Genomic DNA, 10,612 nt, shown 5'->3' on the forward strand with positions numbered 1-10,612 from the left:
CTTGTTGTATCCACTACCTGCTTTTCCCGCCAAAGACCCTTTAGAGTGCATGATTTCCAATCCATTGATTTGCAAGCTGGGGGCTGATGAACCGCTCATCAACCCAAGATTCACTATATCAAACGGGTCAAAACACTTTAATTTCTCACATGCCTTCCGGCCCGCTCGTAAGCGAGTACTCCTCACCAGCCCAAGATAGAAAGCCACTAGACGCTTCGGGATAAGTCTCCAAGTTCTGCTAAGGCAGTGTCACATGCGTGGCCGGCCCATGTAGCCCCCAATTTGCCCTACCAAAATTTTGGCATGACCATCATGGCCAAAATTTTGGCAAGGTGTTTTTGTTTGGATTGTGACCATTATATCCTTCAAATTTCAGGTGCTAGTTTTGAAAATATTTAAATGCATCTATTATTGGAAATTTAAAAATACACAGATTAAAACGTAGATGCGGTCAATGTGAAAAAAAGGTAGGCAAGAGAATTACACGAGCGAGATACTGCAGTTGGAAGTTGCTAATTGCGCGGCACCATGTTGCATGCAGATTTGTACTAGTATCTGGTTGCTGCATGCAGCCGGTAACGACGCAAATGCCAGCGAGTAAAAAGGGTCGCTAGTTACGAGCCAGAATAATCAGCACTAGCGTGTAGTGCGCCGCGGCACGCCGCGCCACATGAATCAATAAGCTATTTGGTTTTTTGCAATGTTTGGTAAGTTAGTCCAAGACTTAATTCGTCGCAAAGTAGTTCATACAAAGAAAGAGTACATCTAGTTGGTACATGCATGTGATCAATGGTAGGTGGTGATAATGGCTACTGGATACCGAATTGCAAAGGTTTGGTTCTCTTCTTAGACCAGAGATGTTGATCCTCCAGCTTGGTTTGTCTCTCTGATGTAGTGATAGAGAGATGAAGCTATTTCTTCTGCTTTTGTTCTTGGTGATCTGTTCCCTGTGTAGACAATGTTGAAGTTGTTGCTGGATGCACATCTTGACTCTTGACGGATTAGCAAAATATCGAGAAACTGGAGAAAATCTTTTTCGGAGATCCTTGTTTGCCTTACTTCACTTGCTGAAGGTTTGCCTTTTGCCATGTCTCTATTTCTAATTCTTCTCTTTTTGCTCAACTCTTGTGCGGCTGAGCAGCTCTTGTACATCTGTCTTCATAGCATTGTAGTTTCAGTCGTGGATGACTATGCTGTGAAGAAAGCTAGTGAACTAATCAGTTACCAATTTCTCTGAACCAGTCTTGACTCAAGAGGTGTTGAGTCAACAACACTTGCAGAACACAGAACGCTGCACTAATCCTGGCAAGAGGTGCAACAGTGTAGCAACAACATCAGTAGACGGAATCAACAAAATGTCATACAAAGCAAACACCAAATACCGAAACAGGTAAAAGTAGCTATATACTCCCCCGTCCGAAAATACTTGTCGTAAAAATGGATACAATGGATGTATCTAGCATTAAAATACATTAGATACATCCATTCCTCGGACAAGTATTTCCACAAGTATTTCCGGACGGAGGGACTATGAATTACCTCTTAAGAGTGCATGACCACGTGATCCCCTGATTTTTTATGAAAAAGAAACAATTACATACAGAAGCATCAGCGAGGAAATAAAGAAAGGAAATGCCTATAGGTTCACAAGGGAGCAATTTTCAACCTGATTCCCGTCACAATAATTGTACTCCCTTACACTAAGAGAGGCCTACTAAGACGTCAAGGGTATCCACATGAACAGTATGGTACATAACTCTTTTCAAGTAAGGTTAGTCTTGTGCATACATACTAAAAATGATACCGAAGAACCAAAAAATTCCAGAACAAACTATATATTCGTGTAGGAACAAACTCCCCTGACATATTGCGCCCTGCAGCTGTCGCTAACACGCTGTACTTTGCGTAAATAGCTAGGGAAGCAAGCAACTTCTGCTTCAGTATAACCGCAATAGAAAACCGACATGGTGAACATAAATAAAAATTGAAATAACAGCAAGAATACCAAAGGTAATTAATCAAAATATACTGTTAACAAGTTCCGTTCTCACAATCAGGCGAGCTTTGGCTGGTGAAAAATACAAAATGATAGGATCAGTTAATAAAAATTGAAATAACAGCAAGAATATTGAGACTTGTACAACCAAGTTAGCATTTCGATACTACCACGTAAAACCACTCTTAGGTGAACTGTAATGATCCTATATGATATATTCGCAGCCATGCTCGGCCAGTATCAATCGAAAAGAGAACTACAATCCTTGCACAAGAGGACAATTGTGAATAGTACCTAGTTTTGACCAGGGCTCACCCAAACTGTGCCAAATAAGAGTGTATCAGTGCGGCAGCACAATTATCTGAAATTTAACATACAAAACCAGATCATGACAGCAAAATCAATTAAGGATTAGCCATTAGCAAGAACACACAAAAAGAATAGGAGCATCCAATCCAATATGATCAAACTTTTGGAAAACAAAATAAACTACATGCTTGTACTGCGTTAAAGATGGTTTCATTTTCACATCTTGCAATAAATCGTTGAAGTTGGAAGGCACCAGAAACAATTTCCATATAAATTGCTAAATGTCATATCATTATGAACTTCTCTTTGACTTCCCGCAATGATGATATGAAATGGCTATCCAGTGACCTTGTGACTTGTGAGACTACAACTTCATGCCCCGCTTCTTATTTTCCTGAAATATCCAGCAAGTTTTGGCTATTTCATTGATAAGACGATAGCAGTATGCACAAACACCAAAGCGGAAGGAACAAAACTAAGAGAAAACTAAAAGAATATTAAAAAAATGAGCATATTGTTCATATCTTTTGCACCAGCTAGCCTACAATGCAGAATCAAACGCCGAATTGCCTGAATCAAGTTTTTAATGTGAAGGGATTTCTCCTGAAGAGACACCTTGCTGCTTATAACCTGCATCTATCTAAACCTTAATACTGAATCCAGACATGCACTTAACCTACATGTTGATACTTGTGTGTTTTAAAGACCAAAGAGTTCGTCCATCTATGGCTAGGCAGTGCAATACAAAACAAGAAGAGAAGTGAGAGAAGGTTGGTTGGCTACCATGAAGTTGGCAACTCCGTGAAGAACTTCATTCCCACGGATGACGATGCAGCCAAAATCGCCTTCGTCCTCCTTTGGCGCCGCGACGATCACTTCCTTGTAAAGATTTTCTCCCATGACTTCCCGCAATAGAGCATCACACCTATTGATTTTCCAATGGTACACCGGCGCAGTCGGATCGATGTGTCCGATCGCGTCGAGCATGCTTTGAGTTCTTTTACCAGCAGATAGAAGACCCCTGCATATGCATACAGATCGACCATTGAGGTCGGTCAACATAAAAAAAAAGCAATCAATCAGAGTAGATCAACCTTTGTGACCAGTAAAGATAGGCAGGAAGCAATCAATCAGAGGGCTCGACGCTTACAATGTGAACGGTGAACCGCAGTTTTGATTCGACTCCTGACATAAATCAAGTGGAGAACGGCCTGTATATGGCGATGAGCATCCTGAAACCTGCGGCTCTTGAACACAAATCTGAGAATTGGAGGATTTGATCAACACAAACAGCGTGTGAGATGAGGGAACAAGAAGTCGACGTCACCCCTCTGTTGGGCCCTAGCTCCGACAGCGACGGGGGCGGCGGTGGGAGAGACGACCCGTCCTCCCCGCGCTCTCCACCATCCCCGCGCGATGGCCCCGGAGACGAAGACCGCCACAACCCTGTTCTGATTCGACGCGATCAGGGCGCTGCGGGAGCTGGGTCCTCCCGCCGGGGGGCTCTTTCTGCGCCCGTGGCCTCGCGCAGTGAGCGGGTGCTCGGCCTGCTGCCTGTGCCTTGCGGCCCCATGGCCGGCCATCTTGTTCTCCCGGACGTGCAAGGACAGTGCATCTCCTCCAAGCCCACTCAAGTTCAGATCGACGTCTCGGATGGCTTCTTCGAAATCCTAGCGGTCGGCGCTGGGGGCGAGCGTGCTTTCTATAAAATCCCGATGCAACCGCTTCGCCTCACGGGCTCCAAGGGCATGCTCGTCGTCAACCTCTGCTCCGCCTCTGTCGGAGTCATCGACTCCATCATCCCCAAGCATGAGGGGGTGCGTGCTACCCTCTCTGCGGACATCATCGTTCGGGCGCCTGCACCTGAAGATCATTGGCGAAACCTCTCGCTTGCCGAGCTCGAATGGGAAGTGGTGGCGGCCGTGGGTGCCCTGCCCCAGCCGACGGTCCCTTTCGCCTCCACTCTTGTAGGTGTCCGGGCTGCCCTGCGGGCTCAGGCGACGCCCACGCCCACGCCCCCGCCGAGCGCCACCACGACGGCCCTCCCCGTGGCCATCCCAGTCCCTGATGCTGCCCCTCTCCTGGAGGGCGGAGAGGCCCCTTTGGCTGAAGAGGCGCCTATCCCCCTGTTGGACGAGGGGCCACCCGCTGATGTTGCTGCTCTGCCGGGCGATGCGGGCGGCGACCCTGTCTCCGGCTTCTCTGCGCTCTCGCCCCTGTTGGATGGGCTGAGCGATGTCTCCTCGGCCGCTCCGGGTGTGCGCGCTCCACCGTCTTCTGCCGTGTTTGATCACATCCTTGCTCGAGTGGATGATAGTGCTATCCCTGCACTGGATTTCCCTGATCCATGGGTGGGTGCTCTGCCAGCCGTACCGGAGCCCGAGTGTCGTCGCAGCGGCCGTCTCACGCTGACCGAGCCTGCTGGTTACGTCCCCATGGTGGACCGAGCCGTGGCGATCAAGAAAAGGAAGTTGGGCGTGGTGACTGCCGCGTCTCCCGCTACATCGCCTCCTCCCTCGCCACCAACTGCCATCCCCGTTCTGATGGACATGGGACGCGCCTGTGCGGTGCCTGAAGAAGATTTGGCTCTACTGGAATCTGCCCCTGGTGCAACTGCTCGCCGCCGAGGCGGGCGGGCGGTCTAATCCCAAATGGCGACAACCTCGGCTGCTTTTGATGAGGGGGCTACCCGTGCCCTCTCCGCTGCTCCACTCCTCTACGTCCGTCTAGTTCTAGCTACCCTCTGTGTATCCACTGTCTCCAATGACTAGTGCCCCTGCTAAACGGTTTACTTTTGTCTCCTGGAATGTCCGTGGATTAGGAGAAGATGACAAATGTGTCGCTGTTAAGGCTGTGCTCTCTACTGCTGCGGTGTCTGTTGTCTGTATCCAGGAAGCTAAACTGCAAAACGTTCCTGTCTTCAAAGCCCTTGCTTTCCTCCCTGGTCATGTTGCTCGCTCCTTGGTGTTTCAGGCCAGTACCGGGGCTTCGGGCGAACTGATCACTGCCTGGGACGATCGGGTGCTGGAGCTCGTGTCATCTTCTCAGCTCCCCGGCCTCCTCACAGCTCGTTTGCGCTACCGGGCCTCGGGGCTCTGCCTTACTATTACCAATGCTTACGGCCCCTGTGCCGGTCCTGATCGAGCTCTCTTCCTGAACAATATTACTGCCACTGCTGGGGGGATCCTTGAGCCGTGGTCTATCTTAGGAGACTTCAACTTCATCCGTCTGCCGCATGAAAAATCAAAACGGGAACTTCTGTGCTGCGGACGCCGAGAGTTTCAACGACTGCATTGACGAGGCGGCCCTGCTTGAGCTGCCTTTGCTTGACCGGCTGTTCACCTGGAGTAACCGTCATAGGGAGCCTGTGCTCGTCAAACTGGATCGCTTCTTTGTCAACAACGACTGGTGCACCGCTTTCCCTGATTCGGCTGTCACCTCCATTGCTTCTAGGGCCTCGGACCATGTTCCGATTGTCCTCACTGCTGCAACTGTTGTTCCGTGTGCCTCGATCTTCAGGTTCAGTGACCATTGGTTTGGATACCCCGGCCTGGCTGCTGCACTTGAAACTGCTGACTCCCCCGTCAACCCCACCTTCGCGCCCGCGAAGCGCCTGTCCGTTCGGCTGAAGAAATTTCGCAGCGCTCTCAAGAGATGGTCAAGATCAATCAAGCACCCTGACATGATTGTTGCCAAGTGCAATGAGGTCATCAGGTTCCTGGACTCTTTGGAAGAGCAACGCAGCCTTTCTGACCCCGAGTTTCTCCTGCGCTCTCTTGTCCAGAGCTCTCTGTCCTTACACCTCAAGCGGGCTGCAGCCTTCTGGAGACGTCGAGGGAAAATCAGGTTCTGCGTCTTGGGCGACGAGAACACCAAGTTTTTCCATGCTTGCTCGTCTGCACGCCGCCGTGGGAACCAGATTGCATGCCTCGTCCGCGACGGGGTCGAGCACCGAGCCCACAACGACAAGGCTCGTATCCTGCGTGATTTCTACCTAAACCTGCTTGGGACTGAAACGCCGGTTGTGGACAACCTAGACTTGCACCAGTTGATGTCTGGTGCTAGATTGGACTCTGCCCAGTCGCTCGCCCTCGACCAACCGTTCTCCAACGCTGAAATCAAAGCTGCTGTCTTCGGAATGCGGGCTGGGGGAGCCCCTGGGCCAGATGGTTTCGGCCCTGCCTTCTTCCAGCACGCCTGGACTCGTCTGGCCCCAGACCTTCAGGAACTGGCTGCTGAATTCTTTGATCACAAGACTGACCTGTCGGGCATCAACAGGTCGTTCGTCACACTGATCCCGAAGATGGACGCACCTACGTCGCCGTCGAACTTCAGACCCATCTCGCTCCAGAACTGTCCCCCGAAGATGTTGTCGCGCATGATGACGAGTCGGCTTCAACCACTCATCCCTTTCCTCGTCCACCCGGAGCAGACTGGGTTCTTGCGCGGGAGGTGTATCTCTGAGAATTTCGTCTTGGCTGCAGAGCTGGTTCAGTGTTGCCACAAGAGGAAGCTGCCGGCAGTCGTGCTCAAACTGGACTTTAGAAAAGCCTTTGACTCCGTCTCCTGGGTTGCTCTGGACCGTATCTTGGAGGCGAAAGGATTCTCGACCAGATGGCGCAAGTGGGTGAGTGATCTAAACACCTCCAGTAGGTCTGCTGTTGTGCTCAATGGAGTGCCCGGGCGATGGTTTGAATGCAAAAAAGGCCTGCGACAAGGAGACTCCTTATCCCCGTACCTCTTCATTCTGGTAGCGGATGTGCTCCAACGCCTCATCCTGGCGATCGGTGCCGAAGGAGGCCTTCAACACCCCCTGGAGCCGTCGCTCCCGTGCCCCGTCCTTCAATATGCAGACGACACCTTGATCCTTCTTAAAGCTGATCCAGACCAAGTCGCCAAGCTCAAGAGGGTGCTGGACACCTTCGCGGCCAACACTGGTCTCGCCCTCAACTTTGACAAATGCACCTTTGTCCCCATCAACGTAGAGCCTGAGATGGCATGCCAGCTTGCTGCTGTTTTCGGATGCCCCGTGGCTGCTTTCCCACAACAATACCTGGGGCTGCCTCTGTCTGCTACTAAACTCAAGCTGGCTGATTTCTATCCGCTAATTGCAAGGGTGGATAAATGGCTAGCTGGGTGGTGCGGTTTGCTGCTATCCTCTGCTGGCAAATGGACCTTGGTCGACGCGGTCCTCACGTCCCTGCCTACTTACGCCATGGGCTCCATTCAATTGGCTGAAGGCACACACGCCAGCTTTGAGAAGAAATGCCGAGCCTTCTTCTAGACTAACGACTCCACAGTCAACGGGTCTGAAGTCTGCAAACCACGCGACCGGGGCGGACTTGGCGTCCGGGACATGAGACTTCAGAACTCGTGCTTGCGTGCTTGCTGATGAAGCTGCTCGCCAAGATCCATGCCCCCCCAGAAGCCGGTTGGCAAACGTGGTTCTCCTCCCAGTATGGGTGGGCCGGCGTGCGTGACCTGGGTGACGCCGGCCGCCTAGACACCCCCACATGGAAGTCCCTCTTGGCGCTGCTGCCGCTCTTCCGGGAGAGCACAGCGTGCGTGGTGGGGAACGGAGAACACACAGCCTTCTGGTGTGATCTTTGGCTGGGTGAGACAACGCTCGAGCTCCGGTTTCCTGCACTCTTCTCGCACTCTGTGCGCCCCAACACGTGCGTTGCTGTTGCCCTGCAGGGGCTGGACGCTCAGCTGCGCCCCCGGCTCTCTTCCGCTGCTTGCTCTGAACTCGCTCGTCTCAAGGAAGAGCTCAGAGGGGTGACCCTGCACCACGGCATGCAGGATGTTCGTTCGCTGCGGGTCAGCGGGGCTGTGTTCACAGCCAGAGGGGCGTATCGGGCTGCCATGGCGGTGCACGAACCGGACAACTTCGCGCCCACCATTTGGCGCAGCTTCGCCCCCGGCAAGTGCAAATTCTTCTTTTGGTTGTGCCACCGCCGGTGTCTTCCCTGTCGAAGACACATCATTGACGGGGCCGCCTGTGCCTTCTGTGGTCAGGATGAAACATTGGAGCACTTGCTGTTCGGCTGTGCACACGCCAGTGCCATATGGGCCCTAGTTGCTCCGGGGACAGCGGCCACCCAGTCTGTCGAGGGCCTCTTCTACGCCTCGAATGCAGGCCTGCCGGGTGTCCCCCGCATGCGGTTCACTGTCTGCATCGCTATCCTCTAGAACATCTGGAAGAGCAGAAACGCCAAGGTTTTTCGCAACCAAGACCTCCCTCCCCTAGAAGTGGTGCGCTGCATCGCTGCCGATGTCTCTCTCTGGAAATGGAGATGCTCCCGCGCTATATGTAAAACGATCTTAGAATCGTGGGTGCAGCGCTTTGCTGCCTTGCCGTAGTTTCTCAGTTCCCGGTCCCCGCTGGGATTGTAAGGGTGTCAGGTCCCCGCTGGGATTGTAAGGGTGTCAGGGCCTCCCTACACCTATCGCTCTCTCTCTCCCTTGTATGTCAGGCTCTTCTTGAGCTAATTATATGAAAATTCAGGTGGGCAGTCTTTTCTGCCCCCCGGTGACGTTAAAAAAAAAAGAAGTCGACGTACCTGAGCTCGTTCGTGACGTCCTCCTCGCCCTCGCCGTCTCCATCTCCCATGTCGAGCGCGCCGACCACGACTCTGCATCCGAGACCAGTCGCGCCCGAGATGGAGCCGCCGAGGAAGCGGGCGGGTGTGCCTAGGAGGGGGCGGAGCCCGAGCGCCCCGGCCGTGCAGCCGTGCCCCACCGCGTCGGCAACGGCACTCCGTGGAGAGACAGCGGCGTCCGTTATGGTTGGCCGCGAGTTGAGCTTGTGCCACGGACGACGGGAACTCGACGAGGACAGGGCCGAGCGCGGATCTTGCTCCCGCGAGGCCCACGGCATTGACGTCCTCCTCGCCGTGGCCCTCGCCACCTTCATCACCCAGGTCGAGTCGCCCTCCCGTGGCGACGGAGGTGGAGCCGCCGAGGAGCGGGGATAGCCCGAACCCGAGCGTCCAGGTCGTGCCCTGCCGCGTCGGCGACGTTGTGGCACTCCTGGGAGAGACGAGGGCGTCCGCTGTGGCTGGCCGCTACGTCGGCGCGCGCCACGAACGGGAGCCCGGCGAGGACGGGTCCGAGCGCGGATGCTGCTCCCGCGTGGTCCACAGGGTTGAAGCCCTCTTGCGTGGTCGAGCTCACGGACGACGACTCCGCGGGCCGGAACCTGGCGAACAGTGACCACCACGCCGGATGCCGCTTTCCACTGCGGCCCGCATGCCGGGGCGTGCGTTCACGGACGTGTTTTAGGAAGGAGACCCGGGGAAGGAAGTGGGCAGGTGGAGACGGGGATTGGTGTCCATGGGCCAAGAAGCGCTATATTTATATAGCTGTAAGGCAGTTGGTTGATGTGCTTCCAGATATTTCTAAGCAGTTTTTTGTAGACACGTGTGCACACGTGTAAGTTCTTCTGGTTGCTTTCAATTGCTAGGCGAGATCTCTAGCGATATGGGTCAAAGCGGTGAGATCTCCAGAGATATCGGTCAAAGCGGTGACTGACCAACTGCCCACGACGTGCAAAAACTCTTGACAAGTAAAAACAGACACCACACCTAGGAGTATCTTATCACACGTGTCATGCTAACAAGGGCGGTAATTTTTTTTCCAGAAAAACCAGATAAATCGAACCCTTACGGGCCTAGTCTTCTTAGTATATATACTACTACATGCACGTGGAGCCCACCAACTAACAACCAGAGTAAACAGCGCCAATATTTTGGCGAAGCATTTCGGCGCCCTCGTCTCGCCCACGAATTGGCGCGAATAACAAGGACGGAAGCCGGGCAAGCTGGGCAAGCCAATTCTTCGGCGCTGATCCAAACAGGAGTTAATTGCACAGAAGTATCACAATTCGGGTATCATATGCAGATTGGTACGACGATTGCTAATTTTTATGTGTCAGTACATTGCTCTAAATTTTTGCAAATAGGTCTAAACTGCGTATAAACACGTATTGACGGTGTATCTGACTAGCGGGGCCCGCCCGTCAGGTGCCGACGTGGCATGTTTTTTTGCAGAAAACCCCCGTCCCTCTCTTCCCCCACACACGACACAACCAACCAAGCCCGGCCGCGCCCCCTCCTCCCCCTCTTCGCTTCCCCACCCTAGCCACCGCCCGCCCGCCCGCAGCCATGACGGCGTGGACCCGGCTTGTCACCGGCGCCGCGCGCCTCGGTGCCGCATCCGCTCTCGCGCTCCACGCCGCTGCCACCCGCGCCTCCGCCCTGCTCCGCCCCGCCGCCGACTCCATCCGCGCCGGGTCGCCTCGCTGGA

At 53.4% G+C, this 10,612-nt stretch overlaps 1 protein-coding gene across 5 annotated transcripts; it reads right to left on the bottom strand.

Annotated features, from left to right (window-relative positions):
- Nucleotides 1-637: 637 nt before the first annotated feature.
- Nucleotides 638-9,616, bottom strand: LOC123079996 (uncharacterized). Of its 5 annotated transcripts, none has more exons than XR_006438167.1 (4): nt 3,456-9,616; nt 3,089-3,326; nt 1,540-2,699; nt 638-1,302 (listed from the first exon to the last, which is right to left on the bottom strand). XR_006438167.1 is itself a non-coding variant. In XM_044502852.1 (4 exons), the coding sequence occupies exons 1-4, from the start codon at nt 8,944-8,946 to the stop codon at nt 2,670-2,672; spliced, it is 435 nt and encodes a 144-aa protein (XP_044358787.1). In that variant the 5' UTR covers nt 8,947-9,616; the 3' UTR covers nt 638-2,669. The 5 variants fall into 5 exon arrangements, 2 of the variants coding, with proteins under 2 accessions (XP_044358787.1, XP_044358786.1); XR_006438166.1 differs by having other exon boundaries at nt 638-1,152; nt 1,226-2,699; XR_006438168.1 differs by having other exon boundaries at nt 638-1,156; nt 1,226-2,699.
- Nucleotides 9,617-10,612: the final 996 nt, after the last annotated feature.

The sequence above is a fragment of the Triticum aestivum genome, chromosome 3D (genome assembly GCF_018294505.1).
Source record: "Triticum aestivum cultivar Chinese Spring chromosome 3D, IWGSC CS RefSeq v2.1, whole genome shotgun sequence".
In the NCBI taxonomy this organism is placed as follows: domain Eukaryota; kingdom Viridiplantae; phylum Streptophyta; class Magnoliopsida; order Poales; family Poaceae; genus Triticum; species Triticum aestivum.